This window comes from Canis aureus, chromosome 36 (assembly GCF_053574225.1).
Source record: "Canis aureus isolate CA01 chromosome 36, VMU_Caureus_v.1.0, whole genome shotgun sequence".
NCBI lineage: Eukaryota > Metazoa > Chordata > Mammalia > Carnivora > Canidae > Canis > Canis aureus.
The window spans coordinates 5,463,645-5,491,377 of record NC_135646.1 but is presented as its reverse complement, the minus strand read 5'-3'; the positions used below and the strand labels follow the sequence as shown (position 1 = coordinate 5,491,377).

The 27,733-nt window shown below is 57.6% G+C and overlaps 2 protein-coding genes and 1 long non-coding RNA gene across 4 annotated transcripts in view; 2 read left to right on the top strand and 1 right to left on the bottom strand.

Annotated features, from left to right (window-relative positions):
- WNT6 (Wnt family member 6) overlaps positions 1-9,797 on the top strand; it is a 13,486-nt gene extending 3,689 nt beyond the window's left edge. The window contains exons 2-4 of the mRNA XM_077884826.1: positions 6,249-6,469; positions 6,735-7,072; positions 8,538-9,797. Of these exons, the coding sequence (XP_077740952.1) occupies positions 6,249-6,469; positions 6,735-7,072; positions 8,538-8,999 (1,021 nt within the window). The 3' untranslated portion in view covers positions 9,000-9,797. The remainder of the gene's footprint in view (positions 1-6,248; positions 6,470-6,734; positions 7,073-8,537) is intronic.
- On the bottom strand, positions 1,890-15,972 carry LOC144305748 (uncharacterized). Of its 2 annotated transcripts, XR_013372816.1 has the most exons (3): positions 15,647-15,972; positions 14,228-14,375; positions 1,890-2,149 (listed from the first exon to the last, which is right to left on the bottom strand). It is a non-coding gene; the product is annotated as an uncharacterized LOC144305748 (long non-coding RNA). The 2 variants fall into 2 exon arrangements; XR_013372817.1 differs by lacking the exons at positions 14,228-14,375; positions 15,647-15,972 and adding an exon at positions 6,282-6,797.
- On the top strand, positions 15,292-27,733 carry WNT10A (Wnt family member 10A). Its single transcript, XM_077884825.1, has 4 exons — positions 15,292-15,813; positions 16,846-17,108; positions 23,802-24,181; positions 26,591-27,733. The coding sequence occupies exons 1-4, from the start codon at positions 15,701-15,703 to the stop codon at positions 27,086-27,088; spliced, it is 1,254 nt and encodes a 417-aa protein (XP_077740951.1). The 5' UTR covers positions 15,292-15,700; the 3' UTR covers positions 27,089-27,733.

The following is a 27,733-nucleotide window of genomic DNA, read 5'->3' as shown; positions in this document are numbered from 1 at the left end:
AGACCCCACCTCCCCCCTTCAGGCTGGGTTTGGCCATCCCCTTCCATGGTGTCTTTATCTGACCCTTTGTGGCCAGTCCTGTGGCTGGCCCCCGTCAAGCTCAGGGTGGGGTGGAGAATGGGGGTGGGGTGGCCACCCAGTACCCCCCTCCAGGCCTCCCGCCTTGGCAGCTTCCCCTGGAGGGAGACAATGAGGCTGTGAGCAGAAAAGGGCAGGGGCAAAAGGAGGCTGGCTCAATCCGGGCCAGAGCATGCCCTGAGCCCACCAGAGTCCTGGCACTGTGACATTTCCTGGTGGGGGGGGGGCGGGCCCCTCCTGCCCCGTTCTCATCGGAAGCCAGGAGTTGGTGGGGGGAGGTCAGTGGGAGGTTTGATCACCAGGGCCCAGCGAGGGGGATTCCAGAATGTGTACTTTGATGGAGAAATGCAGCTGTGGAGGGGATGAGGCCAGGGCCAGGCGGGCAGCCGGCCGCGGTCAGGCTGGCAGCAGGGCACCCGGCCAGGGAGCAGGAGGCGCTGGGGCACTCAGCAGCCTGTCCCCGGGGGCTGGGCAGAGCGCCCTCTAGCCCGCGTCCTCCTCCCTGCCGGGGCGGGTGCGGTGAGACCGTGGGTGCTTCCCCTGGCCGCCTGAGGAGGAGCTGAGGGAGGGAAAGGTCGCTGGGAGGGATCTTCTGTTTTCCACCTGGCGTCCAAAGCTGGTTCCTCCGGCTAAAGCCCTTCATTGAAGCCAGAAGTTAGGTCTAGAAAGTACTTGGAGATCATCTAAGCCAGTCTTCTCCCTTCTGGTTAAGAGTCCAGCGAAGTCTGGGGACAAGAGGGGACTTGCCTGAGGCCACCCAGAACGCAGGCAGCGAGGGCTAGAGCTGGGAGTCCACCTCCAGCTGTGTACCTCGCCCCTGTGTGCAGCGAGGGCGGGGGTCAGGAAGGGGGTAGAGGGCCCTCCACAGGCACCTTCTGCTCCCCGTCCCCACCGCCACATGGCTACTCCCCACCTCAGGATGGGAGAGCAGAAGCATGTGACAGGTTGTCCTCAGAGGATGCAGTGGGGGGCTCAGTGTGCCCACTCCTCTGCCCCCCAGCCCTGACTGACAGGGAGCCCCCTCGACTGACGAAGTCCCATCAGGGAAAGGAGAGCCCCTGCGTCTATGAGTTATGAGAAGGATCACCGGGTGAGGAGGTGGGAAGGGCAGTGTCCAGCACAGGGCAGAGGGAACCAAATTGGGCCAGCGTGGGAGAGGGCTGGAATGGGGTGTCTGGTGGATGGTGGGGAGGCAGGGGTTAATGGAGCTGGGGCATCACTGGCTTTGATGTGGTGTTTGGGGTGGGGGAAGGGGCTGGGGGAGGGGGAGCAGTAATTATGGAGTTAGACAGAGCAGGACAGGACAGGCGGGCGGGCACAGGCCCGGGCCCAGCCGCCTCAGCAGCCGTCAGGCAACATTTTTTTGCCCCTTCTCCACCACCCACCTCCCCCACCCCCATGCAGCCCCCACCCACAGCCCCAGGGCTCAGGGCTCCCTCTGCTGGCTTCTAGGAGGTGGGGGTCAGACTAGGGACCCTGGGGGTGAGGGTGAGGAAATGGGGGGGTTGGCCATGAGGCCCTTCAGCAGAGGCTGGACATCAAAATAGTCTGTGATCTCCTTGGCCTTAAAAACCCATCCAGTAGTTCTCTCTGGGGAAGGGGAGGGTCCTGGAGGGGGGCTTCTGGTCCAGGGGCCTGGCAGGCAAGGGAGGATGAAACACAGGGATCGAAGCTGAGCCATAAGGGCAGAGCATTGGAGAAGAGGGTGTTCTCACCAACCCACAAACACTGCCTGCACTCCTACTGCTTGCCCCGCACGGGGCAGGTCCAAGAGATGAATATGGGTGTATGACCAGGAAGACAAAACCCACTTGCTGGGTCTCATTCTCTGGACAGGCTCTTTTCCTGTGCACCAGAGAAGCAGTCAGGTATCATTTATTTCCATTTCACAGTTGTGGAAACTGAGGCTCAGAAGGTGAGGTCTCATTCATTCAACAAATATTAAGTGCCAACCAGGCAAATGGCAGAGCCCAGATCCAAACCCCAGGCTCAGCCTCCCCAAAGTCTGAAGGTGCCCTCTTGATGATGTTATGCTTCCTCATGACATCTTTGTCTTTAGTATGTCTTCGATCTAAGGGGAGAAAGATAAGATGAGAAAACAAGACAAAATAGTTATGCCACAGGCAGGACAACAAGCACCCCCAAATAAGCGACACCTGAGGCGATGTGGTGGTGGTGGGGTGGCTCCTTGGGGCTAGTGAAGTGAGCTTGGAGATATGTTGGGTCTGATTTTGCTGACTTAGGGGTTGGGAGGGGGTGGCTCTGAGTCCCAAAAGTTTAAGGTGTAATCTGGATGGATGCAGAGTTAGCCAACACTGCTAAGAGTAAGGAAGGGCGGTGTGGAAGAGGGCATGTGGGGTCATCTGAGGTTTTCTGATACCTCATGTGGTCATTTCCCTCCAGCTCCTTTGGTTTCAAAAATATTCACCTAAATTTCTTGCAGTAAGGATCCCTCCACTGAGTGACCTCCCTCCCAGGGTCAGTCAACTCCCTCCTTCATGTTCATCTGTATAATGAGGGGAGGGAAGGTGGTTGGGTAGGACTAGGTGACCTCTGGCATTCCCTTTGGCTTTCTGAATCTGGAGATGGAAAGGTAGGTTAGGCCAGAACCTGGGGCCCCCAGGGCTTAGATCTACTGATGTTGCCAGTAGGAACTGGCTGGCCCCTAATGCCACCTCACTTGACTCTACCAATCAAGGTCCCTGGGAAGGAGATCTTGGCACAAGCCAAGCCAGTTAAAATGGCCAACCCCAGGCTTGTCCCTTCTTGTCTGCATACTGATTTCTTTTAGGGCTAGCCTCATGTTTTTCTATGCCCAGGAATGGCTATTTGATTAGGATCTCAGATTCTACATACTACGTATTATATATTTCTTACAACGACTGTGCTCCAGTCCCCCAAACATGCAGATGCTCCCAAATGGGCACATCTTCCCTGGGCTGCCCCCAGGCCAATGCTGACTCAAAGGCCAAAAAAGAGCTGATTCCCTAAGGAAGCAGAAGGGAAGAGAAGAGGGTAAAGGAAGAGGGGAGATGGAGGAGTTGGTTTTTGATGTGAAGTCAAGTGTTAACAGTAGGGGGGATAAAGGGAGCTTCTCATGCTACCTCCTCCTGTTTCTGAAGCCCAGAGAGGGACCAACTTGCCCACAGTGGCTCAGCTTACCCAGAATTAACAGAGACCAGGGTATAGAAATGAGGCTTGATGCTTTGTCCAATGCCCCCCTGCTACTCTTCTTCTGGAGTTTTCTTTCCTGTGACTTGGGGATGGGAGCGAGGACGGGAGGGCAGGGAGCAAGCCGGTCCCTTGGGATTCTAGCTGCTACTACTGCCCATCCCTCCTCCTGACCAGCTTGTAAACAAGCTTTGTTCCCAGGCAGCCAGCCAGCCAGCCTGGGGAGCCAGACCCAGACCAGCAACTGACTCTGGGGCAGCCCCTCAACCCTGCAAAGGGCTGGCCCCACCTCCTGGAGGGCCCCACCCTTCCTGCTCCTTCTATCTCTAGCCCCTGGCAAGCAGACAAGGTCAGGGGGCTTTTTGCTTTTCTCCCTACATACCCCCCACCCTCTCTTGCTTCCCTAGGGTAGGAGGAGGGAGAGGAGAGGGATGGGGTCAGAGTAACCTTGAGAGGATAAGGCCAGTCAACCTTGGGAAAGTAGGGAGTTAGCAGAGAGCAGGGTTGGGGAGGGGAGACTGGGGAGCTTAGTGGCATGGGGGTGGGGTAGAAAGATGAGTTTGCAGAGCCCCAGACTCACAGGTGGTGGCCTAGACATGCAGGTGGCAGGAAAGGAGCTGGACAGCCATGGGAAGGTCTGCTTGCCTGCCTTTACATCCAGTGTAGGGGTGTGGGGGGGAGCTAATTAAGGGTCCGGGAATCACAAATGGATAGGGGCCTGGCCTTGGTGAGTGGGGACATTCTTCTTAGGTGGCTCATTCATTCATTCAAAAACATGTATTAAATGGTGTTCATTGTAGTATTATAGTAATCATTCATAATATGCAAACTTTCATAATAAAAATTGGGGGAAATATGAACTAAGCACCTAAAAATCTGCCATGGGAAGGAAAAGAAAATGCCACTTCTAATTCCCAAGGTGTACATAGTCTTATCTACTGACCCTATACAACCCTGCTGGAAGCAGCCTCAAATCCTTATTGTAATGAGGTGGATAAGTGGATGGAGTTTGGATAGATGATACGGGGATGGATAGATGGATAGAGAGATGATAGATAGATAGATGATAGATAGAGGCCGATCCACTCTTCAAAGTCATTGGGCCACTGGGAAACAGCTTGGGCTGCCCTACCGTACCTGTGACGCACTGCCCACCCCTCTATCCACCACTTCTCTTGGGTTGGGAAAGGGTGGAAGCTGGACCTTCCCAGGCTGTGGTTGGAATGCGGTGATGAGCAGGTCTTAAGCGTGGAGGAAGGAGGGCCTGGACTGCATGTCTCTTCACTGAGAAAAGGATCTTGGCTCCAGAAAACGGGTCGAGGGGGCTGACAATGATCTGATAGGGTGGGGTCTGGTGGTGGTGTGGGGAGGAGAGTAGGAGACCTTATAGGATCCATCTTACACATCTTCCTACAACTCTCTCCTCAAGCATCTTTCTCCCCAGCATTGAGAAGTTCTACCTTAAGACCTAAATTCCACTCACTGCTGTTCAAGCCCATTACATCTCATGTTGTGGGGCCAGAACAAGCCTGGGCAGCCTGTACTTGCAGAGCACACGGGGACAGAGGGGGAGCAGCGATGGGCACGAAAGTAGGCCACCATGACCTTTGGCACCTATCTACCAGTTTCCTCTACATTTTCTATCTCCTGGTACCACTTAGTCCCACCCAAGGAGTCTTTTCCTGCTCTCTGCTGAAGGCTTTTTTGTGTGATCTCAAGTGACTCTCAGATCCAAGTACTCCAAGCACTCATTCCTACAGCAAGCACAGGGATCCCAGCTAAGCTTTCAAGAGCAATCTCATTAAAGTAGTTCCACTCAAGGGGCAACTGGGTGGCTCAGTGGTTGAACATCTGCCTTTGGCTCAGGTCATAATCCTGCGGTCCTGTGATTGAGATCTGCATCGGGCTCCCTCCCGCAGGGACCCTGCTTCTCCTTATGCCTAGGTCTCTGCTGCTATCTCTGTGTCTCTCGTGAATAAATAAATAAAATCTTAAAAAAAAAAAAAAGCAGCTCCACTCAAGAGTGAAAACCTTAACCTTCGAGGGTCTGATACATGGAAACCAAATAACAGCTCTCTTCTTAGGTGAAACAAAGGCTAGGAACGGAAGGATTTCTGAAAGTGTACAGAACTTCCCGTGAGGTCTTGACCCACCAAGCCAAATGGCCTTCCCTTTCCCCAAACCAGTTATGTCACAACCAGTGGCGTCAGGGCTTGGCTTGCTGCCCTGCTGCTCTGAAAATGTCACAGACCCCAGAACAGAAGGGTCAGTGTCACTTACTTCACATTAATGCTTCAGCACCTCGGTCCCCAGCTATTTCCTCCTGCTCTCCAGTACAGAGAGACAGAGGATATCACTGCGTGAGGGCCCACCTGAGAGATCAAAGCCCAACCTTCCCATATTACAGAAGGACAAACTGAGCTACAGAGGGAGTGTGACTGCCTTCAGAGCTTCCCTTCCCTAGCCATTCTAAAATCTTGCAGCCTTCTACATCCCTGGGATTGCCCCTGCTTGCTAGCCCCAGGGCTGTTCAGCTGACAGATCCAGCTTGTTGTCCAACTAATGCCAGATCCTTCTTTGATACAACTTTTGCCTACTTTTCTTTGTATTGCTTTATGATTCATACTGTTTTTTTACTTCGACAGTTTTTGTGATCTTCCTCCTGTTAATTTCTTCCTTGTCTCCCTTTTGCGGCAGGCCGGTGCCAGGTGCCTTCACCTTGAGTCAAATTCCTATAAGGATTTATGAATGAAGATGTGCCCAGAAGGACAAGACGGAATCCTTGCCCGATAGCAATTTCAGTCTAAAATCTAGTTAAGGGGGGACATGGAATGGTTAGAGAACCAGTTAGGACAATATCAAACGCAGCTGGAGTGGGGCGAGAGAAGAAGCACATCCCAGCTCTTAGCCCTGGGCTGACCGGGCAGTCTCCCTCCCCCCTCCCCTCCCCCCAAGCCCTCTGAGTCATTCCCTGGCCCTGCTGTTCGGTTGCTTTCCAGGGCGGTGGGCAGCCCCCTGGTCATGGACCCTACCAGCATCTGCAGGAAAGCACGGCGGCTGGCAGGGCGGCAGGCTGAGCTGTGCCAGGCTGAGCCAGAAGTGGTGGCGGAGCTAGCCCGGGGCGCCCGGCTTGGGGTGCGAGAGTGCCAGTTCCAGTTCCGTTTCCGCCGCTGGAACTGTTCCAGCCACAGCAAGGCCTTCGGGCGCATCCTGCAGCAGGGTCAGTGTGGGCTGAGCACCCAGGGGGCTGCTTTTTCTTCGCTAGGGGATCAGAGGGGGGTGTGGGGGGGGAGACTGCCTGAGCCCCCATCTGTCCCAGGGGCCTGTGGGCACCCTGCCCTGACTCTGTCTCCCAGCCAGGCCACCTTGCCCACCGCATGCAGCACCGCGCGCCACTGCGCACCCAGCACCCCTCTCCATCCTGGGGGGACCCGCCCTCGAAGCCTGGGTGCTGCCTGCTGACTGCCCCCTCCCTGCACCCGCAGACATCCGGGAGACGGCCTTCGTGTTTGCCATCACGGCTGCGGGCGCCAGCCATGCGGTCACGCAGGCCTGCTCCATGGGCGAGCTGCTGCAGTGCGGCTGCCAGGCGCCCCGCGGCCGGGCCCCGCCCCGGCCCCCTGGCCTGCCTGGCACCCCAGGCCCCCCGGGGCCCGCCACCGGCTCCACCGACGGCAGCGCCACCTGGGAGTGGGGAGGCTGCGGCGACGACGTGGACTTCGGGGACGAAAAATCAAGGCTCTTTATGGATGCCCGGCACAAGCGGGGTCGCGGAGACATCCGTGCATTGGTGCAACTTCACAACAATGAGGCAGGCCGTCTGGTGAGTGTGGGCAGGGGTGTGTGAGTCAGGGTGGGTGTGGGTGATGGTGGGGTCTGTGGGAGCTTATCTGTGGAAGTGTGAGGAAGTGGAGGGGTGAGCGAGGGCGTATGTGAAGGAGAGCCGGCTTGGCAGAAAGGGACCTCTTGGGAAGATGGGCTGGGGGCATGGACGGGCATGTGGGAGGTAAGGTGCCCAGCTGAGAACAAGGAGTCCCTTGAGACGCCTGGGAGGGCCTGGAGCTGGTGGTCTAATGGGCAGGGTGAGAAGGAGACACCCAGGGAAGAGAACTTGGGGCCTTTAGCAACCTCCAAGAGCCAGCAGATGGGGCAAAGCTTGAGGTATGTAGAGATCCGGCTGCCAGGGCAGGGACAGAGGAGGGTGACAAAAGCTGAAGATGAAAGAAAAGAGAACTTGGGGCAAAGGCATGGGGTCTGGAGGTGGAGGAGTCAGGAGAAGTGAGGGAGGCTTGGCAAGGGGCTAGAACAGGCCTGACGAGGTGGGGGCGGGCTTGGAAAGGTGTGAAAGACAAAAAGTAGATATTGGTGAAGGTAGGAGGGAATCAGGCAGGAGCCAAGAAAGCTGTGACCGAACCTGAGTACTTGCCAACTGGCTGCCCACCAAGCCCAGAGTAGGCCCTGCTTGGGACGCTGGCAGCCTCTCCCTTTCTCTCCGCAAGAAGGAGGGCCCCAGGAGCTCCAGTTTAGGGATAAGAGCTGTCAGGGTCAGATGTTTCCAGGAGGGGATGTGAGAAAGGAGACAGGCCTGGGAAGGGGAGGGAGGGCACACAAGTCTGTAGATTAGGTTGGCCTCTGGACTCTGAGCTTCCAGAGATGATCTTCCTGGGTCATCTGACACCATAAATCTCTAGTGAGGTTGTAGCAAATAAGGGGCAGGAGTTCTGGCTTCCAGCTCCCGGGAATGCATTGACAGGGGGCCCTCCCGCACCCTATGCTTCAGTTCTAGGGTGCTCTAGGGACACCCTACACACATCCGGTGTCCTCCAGGGTTCAGGCCTGAGGCATCAGGCAAGGGGTAAGAGGGGACCCAGAGAGGAATGTCCAGACAGGCCCACATACCTGTCAGAGAGGGTTGGGGAGGGGTGGCAGGGGCAGACGCCCAGGAGGCCCGCTCTGCGGCTCTGCGGCTCTGCTCAGCCCTGCCTGGGGCCCGTGGGGCTACAACGAGGGGGGCCGGCCGGGTTGGTAGGAGGAGTAGAGCCCGACAGCTGCAAACCCTCCCCTCTGTGCTACACACTGCGCCCCCTCCCACCCCACCCCCACTTCTGTTACTCTTCCATTTTTATCAGTTTTCCTTCTCCGGGATCCTCTCCACCTTGCCCTCTACTCCTTCCTCTCTTCCTTCCACCCCATGCTCCCCACCTTACTCTAGGTCGGTCCTCTGGGCCTTCCCAAACCACGCACCCCTCCCCTCTGTCCCCATCGGCCGCTCCTTCGCTCCCCCGCAGGCCGTGCGGAGCCACACGCGCACCGAGTGCAAGTGCCACGGGCTGTCGGGCTCGTGCGCGCTGCGAACCTGCTGGCAGAAGCTGCCCCCGTTCCGCGAGGTGGGCGCGCGGCTGCTCGAGCGCTTCCACGGCGCCTCGCGCGTCATGGGAACCAACGACGGCAAGGCTCTGCTGCCCGCCGTCCGCACCCTGAAGCCGCCGGGCCGCGCCGACCTCCTCTACGCCGCCGACTCGCCCGACTTCTGCGCGCCCAACCGGCGCACCGGCTCTCCGGGCACGCGAGGCCGCGCGTGCAACAGCAGCGCCCCGGACCTCAGCGGCTGCGACCTGCTGTGCTGCGGCCGCGGGCACCGCCAGGAGAGCGTGCAGCTCGAGGAGAACTGCCTGTGCCGCTTCCACTGGTGCTGCGTCGTGCAGTGCCACCGCTGCCGCGTGCGCAAGGAGCTCAGCCTCTGCCTCTGACGCGCCGCCGGCCCCCTCCCCCCCGCGCCCCGAACTGCGCGCCCCTCGGCGTCTGCGGGACCTCCGGACCCCAGCGGGGACCCTGCCCAGCTTCTCCCAGGCCTCCGGAAACTGAGAGGCGGCAGGGCTGGAGGTGAAGGCCCAGGGCACCCGATTACCCCTCCTCCCTCCGGGAGGGAGCGCTCTGGGACTGCTGTGGGGGAGACTATGCAGTCGCCCTCCCCCTTTGGCCGCCTATGGAAACCAAAGAGCCAGGCTCTAGGCCTCTGGATGCAGGACTCCTTAGAACTGTTGGCCTCGGGGTGGGTGGGTGAGTTTAGTATCAATAAAGGTATTTAAACCCATAGGACTGGGCCCACAGTTTGGGAGGGGAGCTTGGGGCTGCCATGGGGCCAGGCTTCCCAAGAGGTGTGTAAAGGAAGATGGCTTTGACAAAACTAGCATCTCAGGGGTCATTCTTAGGTCCCTATATCTTCCCATCTATTGGATTAGGCTCTCCTGGCAAGGTGGTGAAGAGTCACCCTTGTCGCATCTCTCCAGCCTGGATCTGCAAGCAGGGGGAAGACCTAAGCCATCTCTCCTCAAAGGAACAGACTGAACAGGTTTAGGAAAAGAAGACCAGAAGCCTCTGGTAGTGTATTCAGCTCTCAGATCATCCCTCATCTTAATTCTAGGGGACTGTGACACCTTTACCTGCTTTTCTGTTTCTGTGACCCCTGAGGAATTCGAGGGTAGATGTTTAGGGCCACCCAAGCCCGTAGGATTAAAGCACTTTATCAACTGTAGAATGTGATGAAACTATGTTATTAGTAACACCAGACTTTGTTACCATCAAAACTAACTTCACCACCTTAATGTTCAAAAGACTGCCCAGAACAGCATTTCTTAATCACACTCAGAGGGGGGTGAAGCAAAGTTGTCCCAAGGTTTCTCTTGGCACCCAATCACATTTCCTGCCTTCTGGTTCTTTCTCAGCAAGCTGATGTTGAGGCTGAAGTGACAGAGAAGAAAGGTTTGGGATTCTGGATTCTCCAGAACTAAATCCAGAGGATGGGGGAGCCATAGCCAAATGGCTGGGATTCAGGGCCACCAATCTACCCACAGCCCAACCACTGCAGTGGACAATGACTGCCCCACCTGGTGATGTGGGCAAAGCATGAGCTTTGGATTCAGGCACTCTGGGTTTGAAGCTGCTGCTATTGTAGCTGCTTAGAAGGTTACAGGCAGGTTAGCCTCAGTGTCTCTAGCTGTACAATGGGAACACAGTTGTGTTTCAGTTATCCATTGTTGCATGACAAACAACCCCAAACTAATTATTTGTCATGATCCAGCGGGTTAGAAATTTGCCAGAACTCAGCTTGATGGCTCTGCCCCTTATGGCTGAACTATTGGCTGTAGTCATTCACTTGGCCACCTCCTGCGGTGGCTGGGCTGGCTGGACAGTTTAAGAGGCTCTCCTCATAAATGATTTTTTTTTTTTGAGATGTGGAAAGCACTTAACACAAAATTTGGCACAATGATTTATGTCAAGCTTATATTTAATAAATGGCAGTTACTGTGGGAATGAGGATAGAGAGCTGATGCTTTCAGGGCAGACCCTGAGAAGATACCCAAGTCAAACTAGCTTAGGCCAAAGGAATGAATTATTGGAAAGATAATTAAAAAGGGAATTGTTTACCTGGGAAGTCCAGGGGTAAGACTGAATTCAAGCACAAATGAACTCAGAGGGCCAAATGATGTCATAGGTCTTACTCCCCTCAAGTCTTATTCACCACCATCCCCAAGTCTACAGTTTCTAGCTTATCTCTGCTCCTCTTGTCATACTGTCCTCAGTATCTCCTGCTGCTGATAGACTTGCTCTATATGTCAGCCCTATGTCCACATTCTTAGAGCTGGTGGTCTAAAAAAGAATGGCCTTCCCAGCAAAAGTCCTAAGGAAGACCCTGATTTGGTCAGCTTGGGTCACTTGCCCATCCCCAAACCAATACATCCAGGAAGATGTATTACCAAGACTGGGGCTGGCACCAGCCTCCTGGAGACCACAGGTATTGGGGGCACAAGGAGGAGATGACAGTTTTTCAAATGAAAAGAAGAAAGGGGGAACTTGTCCTGGATGTAAGAGACGTTAACCATGGCTTCCAGTGCATCTGGCCTCCCTCCCCACAATGCCTCTGCATTCCCCCTTGACCTCGCCTGGTTCAGCCCTCAAGAATCACATCAAGACCTCTACAGAGAGGAGGGTATCAGGCCGCAGTGGGCAGGAAAGGGCATCTGAGTTCCTGCCTCCTCCTGGCACCTTTAGGTCAAATGCCTGGGCTTCAGGGAAGAGTTGTGGAGAATCTGAACTCAGGACCTCTCTACTCGAAGGGGTTTGAATAACCTCTCAAGGGGGAGAATGGAATTGGCATCATGGGCCACATGGAGGAGAAATTAGGCTCCCTAAGGGTGGGGTTTATATTCACAGCTCTGCCTTCCCCAGAGCTGGGTTCAATACAATAAATAAATAAATAAATAAATAAACAAACAAACAAACAAACAAACGGACTACCTAACTCCTGCACTTCTCTCAGAGACCACAAGAGGGTGCACAGAACCCAACTTCTCTGTTAACGGGGCCCAACAGGACCTGCAAGACATCTGGGGAGCTCAGAGAGGGAGGGGGGGCAGGAGAGGGTGGGATGAAAGGAAGCAGGGAGACCCAGGGACAGCTTGGGTCAAGCTGCTGGGGTTCCAGACTGTCTGGGACCTCTGAGCTGACCCGGACCTAGGGCTGGGACGCTTGCCTCCCCCTCTCTATCACCAAGTCCTGGGGAGTGGTGGAGAGTGGGTGATGCTGGACTCCTCCATGATGCCACAGAAGGAAACCGAGGCAGCAGCTTGAACTGACACTGCCCCAATCAGGTGAAAAGGAATTCAGAGGAAGTAGCATGATTCGGTGGGGGAAAAAAAAAAGCCTAGTATTCTAGCTTGACCTTGACCAAGGTAGTTAGTCTCTCTGAGCCTCAGTTTCCCATCAAAAACAGAGAGTGTCTGATAGCTTCTGGTACCTTGTAAGAGGGCATTACCCTCTTCAAACTGCTAGTTGTATGCTAGCGGTCCCTCTTCTGTGGCCAAGCCCCGCAGGAGTCTGGAAACACCTTCTGTGAAGGGTGCGCACCTCACTATTTTGGCCATTATCTTGGTCATCTCTAAGCTCAGAGACAGCTCTGTGCTCTTGCACTGCTGCCTTGGAAGAAGGCTGGGCACAGAGCTCAGAAATGCCCCATCACCACCACCCCCTTGCTCACTCAGCTGCTCAGCCCCAGGCACAGTCTGAGCCATGAAGGTTCCCTGCTGGCCGGGTGGTGGGGGACATGTGGTACCGGGGAGATGGGGGAAGAGCACAGAGGCGCCCCAGATGTGTGCATGACCACATCAGGAACAGCCAGAATGCAGGCAGATGGGTGGGGAAGCTGCTGGAAAGCCCGTGATCACCCGGAGGCCAAGGGCTCATTTCCCCTTCCTGCTGATGACCAAACATACTAGGAGTTTGGGGACCAAAGGAGCAAGTTATCCCCCCTTACCTTGCTGAGAGGCGCTGGTCTCTGCAGCCGGAAGAATAAGACAAAGAGCTCCTTTACTGATGTGGGGCTCCTTCCCTCTCCTCTTCACCAAGATAGACTTCTGCAGAACCTCGGGACCGAGCCTGGCCTGGTCTGGGCTGGGGCCATGAGGGTCCCACCTGTTCGCACCCTGGTGCCTCCCCACACCCTCCCTTTCCCTGCAACCTCCTCCAGAGTTGCCACAGCTGGAACCATTCTCGGAGCTGCCTTTCATCCCTGGTGCTCCCCCCACCCCCAGTGGCCCCTATAATTGTGGTCTCAGCTGGCGGCTGCGGGGGCTGGGGTTGGGCTGAGGGCCAGGGCCCAGGGCAGGGCCAGGGTGGGGACTGGGGGCTGCTGATAGGGGTTTGCCCATGGCAGGGGTCATTTGGGACTGGAGCTCCAGTCGCAGACACTCTTTCTGGGCCTCATCCCCACATACACCAAGGTTGTGTGCCTCCATATGCCCTCTCCTCCCTGTACTGAGAGGTGCCCCAGGCTTGGGCACTTCGAGACCCTCCTGATGTTGGGCCAGAACTACTCCCCAGTGTAAACAGGACTTGAGAATCATTATTTGCCTCCTGGGGTTTTCAAAGAAAGGGCCCCTGCTCCCTCTCTTTTACACCTCTATATTTCATGAGCAGTAGAGTGGGGTGGGGAGCAAAGAGACCTCTCGGCAGAGGCAGGTCAAAGGAAAAAAACATCAGCCCTTCACAGCAGCTCAGCAGAATTTCCCAAATGTGGTCCTCACAAAAATCACTTGAGATACCAGCTAGAAATGTAAGCCCCAAGGCCCAGCCCCTGGACAGGCTGGTTCAGCTGCATGGGCCCCAGAACCAGTATTCCCCATGACGGCTTACATATGATGCACCAGGCATGGAAGGGCTAGTATGAGCACTAACCGGGGAGTAAGGAGGTCATGAACACATTCCCTGTTCCATCTTGGGCCTCTTCCTAATCCTTTTTGGGCCTCAATTTCCCCAACAGCCAATGGCCACATAATTCCCCAGCCTGGCTTGTCCTTGTGATACCCTCTGCTGAGCCTGGTCCTGCCCTATCCTTCCCCATACTCTTCCCAACTCTAGCCCAAGCCATCTCTGTCCCTTCAGCTGGGCGAAGGAGAGCAGCGGAGTGGGCAGGGGGCAGCCAGGGTCAGACAAGGCTCTGGCTGACGCAGACTGCTTCCTGCCCCCGGCTGTTTTCCTGCTGTCCGGCCAGACTGCTCCCCCCCCCCATTGCCCCACCCCCACCCCCCGCAGCCTCAAGCCCTTAATTCCTGACAGCTGCGGTGGCTGCCGGCAGAGATGGGGGGAAAGGGGGGGGGAGGATGCCGTCAGCCTGCTGTTGCTCAGGCTGCCCCCACCACCTGACAGTCTGGGGACAGGGAAGGCCCCACCCCTCTCCAATTCCCCAGGGATGGGCAATTCCAGGAATGGGCCCCTTTTGTCTCAGAGCCCAGCGTTTGTCCTTAAACCAGCAGAGGACAATGAGGTTGGGAGGGAGGTGTGTGTATGTAGAGTGGAAGACTTGTGCCCATTTTACAGAGGAGGATGCTAAGGACCCAAGTTAGAATCAGAAACAGAAGCCAGAGCCTCTGTCCCCAACCATCTGGTTTCTCAGGCCCTTGCCTGGGTCTAGTATACTCACCGCGTATTGAGATGAGTTCAATGTTCAGCTGGAGCGGGAGGACGTGAAGGAACCCCAGAGAGGAGGGGGTCTGAGTCAGGAGACTGGTTTTGGGTGGCTCCCAGAGAACCAAGTACAGGTAGCAGGGCCAGGACAAGATCTGGAGCCTCTGCAGAAAGACCCAGGCAAGCAACGCTCAGGGTTGGGGCCCTTGCTGCTGTGCTCAGGGTCAAGAGAACGGGCCTCGGTTCCAGCTCTTCAACTAATTTGCTGTGTAACCTTGAGTAAGTCATGGCCCTCTCTGAGCCTCATTATTTTCTTGTGAAATAAAAGGGGACAAAAGATGACCCCCCAAAGCACACTTTTGGGATGAAAAGGCTCACTAATTCCTCTCCTAGGGTGTGTCACCTCAGGGAGCTCTGCTCCCAAACAAGCGTTTACAGAGTCTCAGCACATTTTCCTTCACAGGCTCACTGTAGATGAGGTGGGCTTCAGTATGACCTCATTTCACAAAGGGGCAGAGGGTGGCTCAGGGAGCACCAAACACCTGTTTAAGGTCACATAGGTAAGAAGAGCAAAATCCAGAGGCTGCCAAACCCCCTTACAGGACCCCCCACACCTGCCGCACCAGCCAAGCCTGGGAAGTCCCTCCTGAGGTGGGAGAGGCAAGTAGGGGGGCCAGCCCCTCCCCTCCAGCCCCTGCAGGTGTGTATATTGGGGAGGACCGCTCCGGCAGCTGTGTCTCGGCCAGACACACACACTCTGCCGTAACCCACAGCGTGTTACACAAACCAGCGCCCTGGCACTGACACCTCCACGTGCACGCGCACACGGACCCCCGACACCTCTCCCTCCCCCGCCCTCCGCACCGCCGCTCCCTCCCGGAGTCCGGAGCGGACGCAGTGGCCTCGGGACCCGTGCAAGCCTCCACCCCCCCTGTCGTGACGTCACCTAGGGTAGAGCCCTGAGACACGGGGGGGGGGGGGAGGGGGGGAAGGGGAGGCGGCAGCTCCCGAGCCGGGACAGTCACTCACTCTCTGGGCGGTGGGGCCGGGCACAGACAGCGCCGCCCCCCCCACCCCCCCCAACCCCCGCCCGCCTCGCACGCTCTCGGAAGCGCAAGCTCGCGGCGCTGCTCTGGGGGGCTCCCCGGCACCCCAGCCTCTCGTCCCCAGCCCGCAGCACCTCCGGGCCCCCCCCTACCCTCGAGAGGCACCGGGAGTTGTCGCAGGGGGGCCTCGGGAAATTCCCTGGACCCCTGTGCCAGGAGGTGCCCGGTGCGCCCGCCCGCCCCCCCACCCCGAGGGCGGTGCCCGGGGGCGCTGCCCCATGGAGCGGGGAGGCGGGCGCCGTCTGCTCCCGGAGCCGTGACCCGAGTCGGAGCTGTGTGTCGCAGCCGCCCCGACCCCCGCGGAACATGCGCCGTCGCCCCTGGCTCACCGGTCCCGCCGGGCTGTGAGCCCCCCACTCCTGGCCCGTGACGGCCCGCGCGCCATGGGCAGCACCCACCCTTGCCCCCGGCTGCGGCTCCGACCTCGGCCCCAGCCGCGGCCCGCGCTCTGCGCGCTCCTGTTCTTCCTACTGCTGCTGGCTGCCGCCGTGCCCAGGTGAGCCCTCACCTCAGCCCCGCCCTCCTGGAGAGCTGGGACCCCCAGCCGCGGGGGGCCTCTGGCGCTCCTGCTGGGGCAGGGGACCCTGGAAGGAGGGAGGGACAGTGTCGCAGGAAAGTGCTGGTACCCAATGAAAGACACTGCCCTCATAGGATGTGACAATCTGGGCAGTCCAGGGAGAGGAGGCAGTCAGTGCCCAGAAAAGTGAAGGCTACTAAAAGAGGAAGTGTGTGTGTGTGTGGGGGGGGACAAGTGCCAGCCTGGAGGCCACACCAGCTGAGGGAATGCACCCGCACCCCCAGGAGAAAGCTCCACCGCCTTGCTCCACCTTGGAGATCACTCCCAGGAGGGGCCATGGGTTGGAGACTAGAAGGGAGTAGTTCAGGTGGGGTCACTGAGACACTGCAGCTGGAAGGGTTCTCCGTGTGTGTGTGTGTGTGTGTGTGTGTGTGTGTGTGTGTGAACCCTGCAAGTTATGTTGTAAACAGCAGTCTGTGTGTGCACATGTGTGTGACTGAGAGCTTATGGGTTGATGTACATTAGGATGAGCACATGTGCATGCTCGCGAGTGTCTTTGTGTATGTCTTTGTGTATGTGTGTATAAACTATGTCCGAAGTGTGCATGTTGTGTAAGTGTTCCTGGGCCACCTCAATGTGTGCAGAAGTGTGTCTGTGTGAATGTGACTATCTGAAACAGGCTTTGGGAGTGGTCTCCTGGGGAACGTAGGTGAGCATCTATGCCTCAGGATATACTTATGAAATACTATGTGTGCAGGCATTTCAGATGTGTGTGCATTTACACGTCAACCTGGGTGGGTGTGCAGCTGGGCCCGTGGTGTTCTAGGAAATGATGATGAGGGGAGCAAGGACAGGAGAATGCTTTAGGAATATACCTATAGGCCCAACCTTTAGAAGCAAAGATTGGAACAGATGGATTATGGCCTTTGGGACAGAGTGTAAGTTGCTAAATGGGGGCCCTCCTAGCTCCCCTAAAACACTCCCCCACACCTAATCCCCCACTGCCTTCAGGTCTGCACCCAACGACATTCTGGGCCTCCGCCTCCCCCCGGAGCCTGTGCTCAATGCCAACACGGTGTGCCTAACGTTGCCGGGCCTGAGCAGGAGGCAGATGGAAGTGTGTGTGCGCCACCCAGACGTGGCTGCCTCAGCCATCCAGGGCATCCAGATCGCCATCCATGAGTGCCAGCACCAGTTCCGGGACCAGCGCTGGAACTGCTCCAGTCTGGAGACTCGCAACAAGATCCCCTACGAGAGTCCCATCTTCAGCAGAGGTAGCTGCCCCCTGCCTTACCCTTCTGCCCACCCCTCCAGCACACCTCCACCCCCAAAGCCAGCCATTCCCAACCCACTCCCTCAAGCTGGCAACCTCCTCAGGTGCCCATCTACCAGCCGCGCTACTCTTTTCTGGTCTTGGACAGTCCATGGGGTCAGACAAATGGGGCAGATGTGTCTCCCACCTGGGCTGCATGGGCTGAGGGTAGTAGGTTCCACACCTGAGAGTCAATTCCTGGGTTACCCTGCCCTGTCATTGACACTGTATGTCTCAGGCCAGGGAAATAGCCACATCTGTCACCTTCGTCGATTTACACTCTACCTAGTACACAGCATTTAGGATGGAGAGCCTGTGATAAGGTGTCCAGAGTCAGCATGAAGGACTTTTGCCAAACTGTATAGGTGAGGGAAGCCTGGGCAGGTAAAATGTCTGTACTTCTGCAGAAGCTCTTCCGGGCAGGGTACACCACCAGCCTCTGTGTCATTCCTGCCGCCCCCGAAAACCTTCTCTGAATCAGAGGCACTGGGTGTGTGCATGCCTCCTGCCCAGCAGGCCTGACAGCTCTGCCAATCCCTCTTCCCCTGGCAGCCCAGAGAAGCCGCAGCCCACTCCCTGTCCTCCCTCTGCGACTTCTGGGTGACCCAGGGCCCACCCTGACAACCCCCAGAGTAGCTTGGGCTGGAGATGGCAGGAGGTTTTGTCACCCGTTTCTGTTCACACCCACCTCCTGCCCTGGTATCTTAGGCCTTGACTCAGGTCTTTGGGGGAAGATGGGAGTTATTCATCTTTCCTCTTAGCTGCCTGAGTGGGACAGTGTGGGGATCTGGCTCCTTGGGACTTGTCGGGTTCTCGGTTCTTGGTTGACAGTGGAGGAGGGTTACCCCTATACCCTGTGGCCTTGGGGCCCAGAGGCTTCTGGGAGAGTCACTATAAGGGACCCTAATTTCAAAAAGAACTCGGCAAAATGAGGACTTTCCCTTTCCACCGGGACCCCTCCTCGCATCCCCGGGGCCCCCAAGTCAGGGGCCACCGCAGCCTCCCCCAGCCCAGCCCCAGGCCGCCCGCCCCGCCCCCGCGCACCCTCCCCCCTCGCTCCCCCGCGCGCCCGGGGCGCTGTTTCTACCCGGCCGAGCCCAGCCCGACGCGTGTGGCGGCATGCAGCCGCGAACTAATCCCCGCGGGCCGCGGCAGACAGCTCCCGGCCGAGCCGCGCGGCTCTCCAAGGGGTGCCCCCGCCCCCGCCCCCGCCTCCGCCCCTGCCCCCGCGCCCGCCCCGCGCGCGCCCGCCCCACCCGCCCGCAGCACCGAGCCCTGCCGACCCCGCAGACCCCGGCCCGGCGCCCCGCCCTGCCCCGCCCGGCCGGGCCCCGCCGCCCGCGCTCGCCCACGCCACGGGACCGGCCCGTGTCTCTCTCCTGCGCTGCCCCCGCCGGCCCGGAGCTCGCCCTCCAGGTCTCTAAGTGACCTGCGCGCTCCCCGACGCCCCGGGTGTTTCCTCCCACGCTCGCGCCCCCCGCGGGGAGGGTCCCCCGGAGCCCTTCCTTTGGGTTCTGCTCGCGGGGCGGGGGGGGGGGTCGGACAGGTGCTGGGGTTCTCGCCCACCCCGCTCAGGGTGAGGCAAGGCAAGGCAAGCTCTTGAGCCCTCTTCCGGGCCGCGGTGTCCCCTCTTCCCCTCTGGGCCTCCTGTCCCCTCTAGATAGAGTGAACCCACGCGTCCCGATTTCTTTGCCCGCGTGAGGCCCGTGTGGCCCGGTGGAGAGCGTGGGGTCGTGGAAGCTCAGGGGTGAGTTCCGAGAGCGGTGGAAGCGCGCGGGGTTGGCGTGGCGCCAGGCGTTCCCGGGTTCACCTGCAGTTTAATAAGCGGGAGGTGAGCTGGGGGGACTGGTGGGGGGGAGGTTAGGGGTGGAGGGGGGAGACTTGCTGGGGCTAGCCGCGGCGGGGCGGTGCCCAGCGCGGGGCAGGGGCGGGGCAGCGGCTCCTGGGCTCTGGCAGCAGGTGGGGTGTGGGGAGGGGGTGCTGGCTCCTTCCTTTAGCCTTGGAACACTGTCCTACCGATGTGGCTTCTGCTCCCACATTGCGACAGCCCATTTTCCACCTCTCCGTCCTCGGACTGGACTCTGGGCTTCTGGAAGAAATTGCCACTTTCTTCCTCCCCCCGGGACATCGTGACAGACCTTCCCTCACTCCATGTCTGGGTTCACCCTTCACCCTCCCCGGGGGGTTATTTCCCAGCCCATCACCTCAAGGACTAGCTACATTTGAATTCTAGGGGGCCACTCTTGGTTGCAGCCAGACCCTGGACTGGGTCCTTCCTTCAGTCTCCCCTCTTTTCAAGTTGTGATTTGTTCCATGTGGGGTCAGGTGGTTTCCCCCAAGTGGAATATAGGGCACTGACGCCTCTTCCAACGCAGACTGTGACTGGGGTTCTCTTAAAGGTGCATTCTGACATGTTTAAAATTCAGAGATGGCTGGGAGGAGGTGGTCCCTGGGGCCTTCCATCTTAATGCTGTTACTGCCATCCACTTGTCCTGGCATCTCCCCTGAAATGGACTGGGTGAAGGGATGGGGTTCCAGTGTAGAAGGGAAGGGTGCATGAGCACCTGGAGTGGCAGGGCATATACTAGGGCTTTACCCAGCCCAGGAGAGGGCATGACAGGGTGCTGGAACCTGGGTGGGTAGGGCAATGATATCCCCAGGGTTTTGTTCTGAGGACACAGACAGTTGGTATCTGTGTGGGTGAGGTGCTAGGCAGCAGATCAAGAGGGGAGTCCCTCATTGTGAGGACTAGAGCCCATCCATCTCTCATTCCTGATACAGGGGCAATGGAGTAGAAGGGGATGGAGGAGCCAAGGAGAGGCTGGTGGAGGCAAGTGTAGTAGATTCAAGCAGCAGGTCCTAGGAGCGCCCACACGCGTTGGTAATGCCCTCTCCTAAGGCCCAGACCCATCTGGAATGGATGGAAAGAGGGGGCATGAGGCCCTGCAGCAGGCCAGGCTCTCAGCCCAATGGAAGCCCACAGTTTGAGAATCCAGCCTCTGTTTTCCAAGGCCCTGGCTCTTTCTTCTCCCACCTCCCTTTTACATTCATTCTTGAGGAGTCTTGGTTTTAGGCCTCAGTCTCCAGGCTTGGGGTGAGTGGTGGCACTCAGGGAGACAGAGGCTCAGGGAGTCATGTCCCAGGATCACCTAAAGTTCCATTATTCTAGTAGCCCTCAATAAATTAGCTAATACATATTAAGTACTTGCTGTTTGTCTGACACTGTTCTAAAGCACTTTATCTATACTTTAAGATTCTCAAACAACCCCTATGCAATGGGCCCTATTAATATCCTCATTTTACAGATGAAGCTGAGAGAGGTTGGGTAACTTGCCATTAATCACACAGGGACTTAAAAGGGAGCTGTAGAGACAGGACTCAAATGTAGGCCTGCTGACTTTAGAGATTGCACTCAACCCCTGCCCTGCTGCCTCCTAGGCTCCCAGGCCACCATGAGCTCCCACGTATGTCCAGAGTGAGTGTACAATGGAGGAGTGGCCCAAGAAATGAAACTGACATGTATACACAAAAGCACACACACACACACACACACACACCTACACACCTACCTTTGTTTGTGCAAACGTGTAGCCACTTCCAGTGTCACCCCTAAGCGTTCCCACATGCACACAACTCTCTCTCTCTCAGCCCAGGCACATAAGCATGCGCAGATTATTTGCATGGAGGGGATGGAGAACAGATCTCTCCCCTTCCCTCCCTCTTTGATTCAAATAGGCGGGGCTCAAGCTTCCCTGACCCCTCCTTGTTCCCCTCTGGCTCCTGAATCCTCTCTCCTCCAAGCTCCCCTGCCCTCCAAACCTCCTCCCCCAGCCCCATCCTGGCCGTTGGCTGCGGCCTGGAGCAGCAGCTGACTCCACTTAGATGCTGGCAGTCCCTGTCCCAGATCAAAGGCAGGACGGCTAATTGTGCGTCTTAACAAGCCCCCCCTCCCTCCATGCTCCAGGCAGCCCAGCTGGCCATGGCCCCACCCCTCTCCCCCTCCAGCTGGCCAGATGGCACAGTGCCTGCGTCTGCCCCAGACAGTCGGGGCCAGGACCGAAACTGGGGCCCTGAGTGGGAGCTGGGGGCAGACCCAGTAGGCTGGACTTCTCTGAATCCCGGATGCTTGGAGCAGAGGGTAGTCACACAAGCCCTGGCCAGTCGCCCCTACACGTGGCTGTGACGACTGCCAGAGGCCATGGCATGGTGTCTTTAGCTGCCTAGGACAGGTAGTCTCTGTAGACTGTGAACTACATTTTTCCAGATTCCTCTGGGCCTGCCTCTGAATATAACAGAACCTGGAAGATGGTGGTTGGCCTAGCACATCCCCCTGGACCAGCCTCTTGCTCTTTCTGGATGCCATGTGTAGATAGGGTCATAGGAACTGGGAGCTGGGCTACCTGGGGTTCTTATTCAGGAGCATATCTTCCCTAGAGCTGAATGTCTTTTAACAGGAAGTTGCCAGGCCTGGGAGCTGAGAGAACTGGGGTTGGGTTTGCTACATAACCCCTGTGACCTTGGGCATCTCCCTTTTGTACTGTGTGTATGTATATGGGGGGTGGGGGATGATTTCTGAGGTCTGGGATGCTTCTGGAAGTCTGAGTATTGCTATTTGTCCTAGCAGTGGGCTGGTGACCCCCTCCCCCCCACCCCCAGCAATAGGGGGAGTGCTCAGAGTTCCAGAGCTAAAAGGCAGGGGATGAACACAGGGTGCACTCCCCAGGGACTTGGGTCTGCCCTCCTTTCCCCTGGGCCCCACCTCCCATGTCAGTGTCTACTCCTCTGCAGCTCCCACCAATTCCCGACATGCCCTTAAAAGGCTCCAGCCCAATCCTCATCCTTTTTGTCTGCTCTTAGCTGGGCTCCTTACAGAAAAGGTCCTGAGATGCCACAAGCTGGAGAGAGAAGATAGACAAGGACGGCCTGCTTCGTGGGTTTCTGTGGCTCGTGTGATTTATTCTAAAGTGGGTCATGAGCTGCTGGGCTCTGTCCCTGATTGGGGGAGACAATAACCCATGGCCTGACACTGCAGCTGTAGTGAGTGGAGTGAGACAGAGGAAGAACTTATCAAAATAGCTAATGTTTGTGCAGTACTTTCTGTGAGTAAGGTACTCTTCTGAGTACTTTAAGTTTACTAATTTAATTCTTGGGACAATAATGCAGCAGATAATAGCAATCTCATAAAGGAGAAGACAGAGGCACAGAGGTCAAGTCACTTGGTCAAGGTCAGGTAGCTATTAAGAGTCAGTAAGTGGAAGAGCTAAGATTTGAACACAGACAGTTTGGCTTCAGAGTTCATATTTTTTAACTACTACATGTCTTGTCTTTGGGCGGGGGTGGGGTTAGGCAAGGACAAGAAGACAGGACCCTGTGATAGGGTGAGCACGGGGGTGGGGAGGAGCAGGATTGGGCTAGGGTCTCTGTCCAGTCCTGGTTGGCTCTCTGAGGTCTGTGGGAACTCCCAGAGCATGTCCTCCCAGTCTTTGATGCTAGGGTGGAAGGAGCCAGGGGTTTTTCCTTTGAATCTCTGGCCTCCTACAAGCTATTAAGTCTCCAGCCAGGGTCTGAACTTCCCCAACAGGTACCTACCACACAGGTGAGTTCTCCTCTTCATGTAGAGGCTATGATTGTTCCTGGCTGCTTCTCCCACTGGCCACACGCTTCCGGTTTCAGAGGCTGGTCAGAGACTTATACCAGAAAATGCTACTAGCTGGTCCCTTCTCAGAGGAAGAAGCCACTTGTGGGTCCAAGAGGCAGACCCTCCTCTGCAAGCAGGCCTCCCCCTCTGCCAGGGAGGCCCAGACCTATCAGGACCTTCCCAGAGGATGGCTCAGGCTGGGAACACCAAGGAGAAACGTAGTGTAGACCAGTCCTGGGCCCCTGCGAACAGCTCACCGGGGTCTTTATGCCCTGTAGCATCCCAAGGAAGGTGTCTGCCTTAGCTCACCCTTCCCTCTCAACTTTCAACACTACTGCAGGGCACTGGGCTGACTTCCAGCATTCCTCAAACAACCTCTTCAGATGACCTAGACCCACTGCAGGCGGGGTGGCTGGGCGGTACCCTTTTCTGAGCAGTTTCTGGGATGCCTGTGGACAGGAAAAGGGAAACCTCTGCTGGCTCTTTTCTCTGCCTCTTGAACTTGGCCATCAGAGAGGGTTCTGTAGTGGGCCGAAGGGGATGGCACCAGGCAGGCAATCTTGGGGCTGGGAGCTGTAGGAGGACACCATCTCCTCTGACTTAGCCTTATGCCCATGAACATCTTCTGGGCCTGGAAGTCCATTGCCAGTGATTTTTTTTTTTTTTAGGTTAAATTTTGCCTTCTTTCTGCAGGCTTATTTTTAAACGGCAGATATCACTTGAGAGGTAATAGATTAAGTCCCTGATCTTAAGAAGCGTGTTTACCAGATACCTCTGTCCAACAGGAGAGAGGTAGACACAAATTCTGAGCTTGCTAAGGGTGATGCTAAGGCAACAGGGAATCAAGTGCCAATGAAAAGAGGGCCATGGGGGAGACCTCCCATGGGCCATGGGGGAGACCTCCCCCAAAATTGAGCCTCGGTTTCCCCTTGGTATGGGAAGAAGGTTGGGCAGGAAGGGCCGAGGGTTGAGATATCGAGGCCCCCCAGAGCCTGTTTCCTGGATCTGCACCCTCAGGTTTTCGCGAGAGCGCCTTCGCCTATGCCATCGCGGCAGCTGGGGTCGTGCACGCCGTGTCCAATGCCTGTGCCCTGGGCAAACTGAAGGCCTGCGGCTGTGATGCCTCCCGGCGCGGGGACGAGGAGGCCTTCCGTCGGAAGCTGCACCGCCTGCAGCTGGACGCACTGCAGCGTGGTAAGGGCTTGAGCCACGGGGTCCCGGAACACCCGGCCCTGCCCCCTGCCAGCCCCGGCCTTCAGGACTCCTGGGAGTGGGGCGGCTGTAGCCCCGACGTGGGCTTCGGGGAGCGCTTCTCTAAGGACTTTCTGGACTCCCGGGAGCCTCACAGAGACATCCACGCACGCATGAGACTCCACAACAACCGAGTTGGGAGACAGGTGAGAGCCCCACCCGCCTGGGCCTGCTCCAGATCCCTCTGCCTAGGGCCCACCCCTACCCCAGGCCTACCTCTCTTCTGGGGACCACACCACTCCCCCTAGCTCAGCAACTATCTCATTGCCCCCACCTAATCCAGTCGCCAAACACGCATTGGATACCTACTGTGTGCCTGGACTAGGCCTGGGACACAGGAATGAAACCAGCCTTGTCCTAGGTCAGCTTCCCCTCCACTGAGTGGCCTGCTCCTCCCATTATTTTGCAGTGAGCAATGGAGGGGGCTACCGGGCTGTGGTCTGGGCCTCAGGGGCCTTGGTCCTGTTCTGTCACTGTCACCTCCCCTATAAAACAAGAAGGTTGAACTGGATCACCCAATATGCCCAGCAGCAACCCCCCCGTGCCCCGCCCAGCTCTATGTTCCGTGATTCTGTGTTATCCTGTGCTATCCTGTGCTGTGACCCTCTACCTCCTCTCCCAGCCCTTTTTTGCAGAATGAGGGATTCCTTCAAGGGGAGGTTCTTGACCCTATGTTATAGTTTGCATCATTGCCTTTGTCTCCCTACCCTTGAATGTTTATACTACATCAAAGGTCATTCATTAAAGAAAAGGAAGGAAGGAAGGAAGGAAGGAAGGAAGGAAGGAAGGAAGGAAGGAAGGAAGGAAGGAAAAGAGAGAAGGGAAGAAATAATCGCTTGCATTTATTGAGTGCTTCCTATGTGTTAGGCACTGTCTGGAGGGTGTCAGTACATAGTAGCCTCTAATTTAATCCTTACAACTAGCTATGAGGGTACTAGTATTAGCCTTGTGTTCAGATATGGAAACCGAGGTACAGGGAGGTAGAGAAGCTTGCCCACGGCGGTGCAACTGGTCTGGAAGTGGTAGAGGCAGGATTCATCACCAGGTGGCTGAGTGTTGTCTGCACTATGTGCACGCCTCCGCTAAGATGCCCCCTATCCCTCATCGTGGGAGCTCGGCACCCTCCTTCCCTGGCTGTTCAGCCCCCCCACCATCCCTTCTCTCGGACCTGCCTGGCCTGCCTTCAGGCCTGCCTCGCTCAGGCTGACACCTGCTCCTCCTCACTCCCCTTTCTCCTGGCCTGTCAGCCTAGGCAGTTTGTCTTCTCCTTCCACAAAGACTTGGAGCTATTCAGCTCTTCCCTTCTTGACTTAGGGATGAAGTAAACTGAGGCATTTCCACCCTCAGGTCACATCCAGCTTCCACCAGCCCTGCCCCGTTCACGCAGCTCTTTTCCCAAGCTTCCATACTATCCCAGCCCATACCAACACTGCCGCCTCCTCCTTGTTAAACTGGCTAATTAATGGCTGCTGCCTGTGGGAAGCAAATGTTCTGGAGTTGTTACCAGGGGAGGCCTTGGGCTGGTTCCTCCGTGGTGCTGACACCATGGGCTGCACCCACAAGCCAAGGAGCCCTTTAAGACTCAGGGGACAGAGTCCCTCTCTTGTGGCCCTAACTGCCCAGGTGAGAGGGCTGGGGCCAGTGATCATTGCTCTCCTGGTCTGAGGGTGTGTTTTGGAGTGGAGTTGGGGAAAGGAAGATGTGGCCAACTGCTTCTGGTGTCTCTAGTGAGGGTAATGTCAAGGTGTGCTTTGGGAAGAGATTCTAGAGCTGGTTGAGGGCTGTGCAGGGGGTTGATAGGTTGTGTTCCTGTAACTACCTCCCTTGGAGGCTTGGGGCCTTCTCACTTCCACTGGGCTGGGGATCTGGCCCTCTGGGGCTGGTCCCATTCCCTATTCAGGTAGAGAGCCTTAGGGCTCCCCTTGGTGCTCAGTACCCCCTAGGAGGAACTGTGGCATTCAGCATGGGGCAGAATAAGCCCCAGCCAGTATAATGGGGGAAGGAGGAGGCTCCCCAGCTCTGTTCCCTCCTTGGGCTCCCTGCAAGGGGCCGCAGGGCCCAGAGGAGAGGAGGAAAGGGGTTTTCTCAGACTCCCCGCAGCCCCCACTCCTGCCTGGATCAAGGCCAGAGGCTTTGGGGATGGGATATAGTGGGGCCAGCACCCCCCTGCTCCTGGCCCCCAGCTGAGGGATGGAAGGAGAGGGAATTTCCCTGAGGATCTGGGATCCCCCCTCAGGAAGCAAGCGCCTCTAGCCCCAAGGGCCCCCTGCAGCTGCTGGGAAAGGAGAGGGGTGGGGGAGGAGGGAATTCCCCGGGCCGGCCTGGCGGTGGGGGGGGGGGGCGCGGATGGGAGAGCAGCAGGAGGGCAGGGGGTTCCTCTCCGGCCTGTGCGCCCCCACCCCTACCCCGCTCCGCCCCTCCCCACCTGCTGGGGCCTCAGTGGGAGTCGGGTTGTGAAGTCTCCGAGGAGAGATTCTCGAAGGCCGGTGTCCGCGCTGGGAGGAGGGCCGCGGGCTGGCCGCGGGCGTCACCCCTCGCCGTGCCTCCCTCCGCAGGCGGTGATGGAGAACATGCGGCGGAAGTGCAAGTGCCACGGCACGTCGGGCAGCTGCCAGCTCAAGACGTGCTGGCAGGTGACGCCGGAGTTCCGCGCGGTGGGGGCGCTGCTGCGCAGCCGCTTCCACCGCGCCACGCTCATCCGGCCGCACAACCGCAACGGCGGCCAGCTGGAGCCCGGCCCCGCGGGGGCGCCCTCGCCGGCCCCCGGCGCCCCCGGCCCGCGGCGCCGCGCCAGCCCCGCCGACCTGGTCTACTTCGAGAAGTCGCCCGACTTCTGCGAGCGCGAGCCGCGCCTGGACTCGGCGGGCACCGTGGGCCGCCTGTGCAACAAGAGCAGCGCGGGCCCCGACGGCTGCGGCAGCATGTGCTGCGGCCGCGGCCACAACATCCTGCGCCAGACGCGCAGCGAGCGCTGCCACTGCCGCTTCCACTGGTGCTGCTTCGTGGTGTGCGAGGAGTGCCGCATCACCGAGTGGGTCAGCGTGTGCAAGTGAGCGGAGGGGCCTTGCCCTCTGGGCCCGGCAGCGTCGCCTAGGCTCCTGGGAGAGGAGTTTGGACTAGCTGATCGCACAGGAGCCTCCGGGCTCTGAGGGTCAGATCCGCAATCAGGGGACAGTCCGGTCGTGCCTGGACCCAGCCCCTCACTTCTGTGGGCTCCAGGACAGATTTGCCTCCCCGCTCCTTGCCCCAGACGCAGACAGCTCAGTTGGGCTGGGGATTGCCCCATACCGGAGGGCGGGTAAGGACACGAGTGTCAGCCAGGCAGCCTCTGCGCCTGTCTCCTTTCCTGCCTTCACCGCTTCCTGCGGAGAGAGAGAGTGCGTGGAAGCCTGGAAGCCCATGGGCAGGGGGAGGATGATTAGAACAGAAGAAACGGACATAATTGAGCTGAAGTGGCTCTGTAGAGGCCTCAGTCACGCGCCCCACCCAAGGGCCTGTGCCCCTCCTCATTCATTTAACAAATATTTATTTTGCACTCCTTCTGGCCTGGCACCCTGCGAGGGACGATGGGTGCTGGGGATTACAGATGTGAATAAGAGAGACACAGCACCTGCCCTCTTGGAGTTTACATTCTGCTTGGGGGAGATGGATAATAAACAAATAAATACACAAACAAGTTCTCAGACAATGCTCTGTGC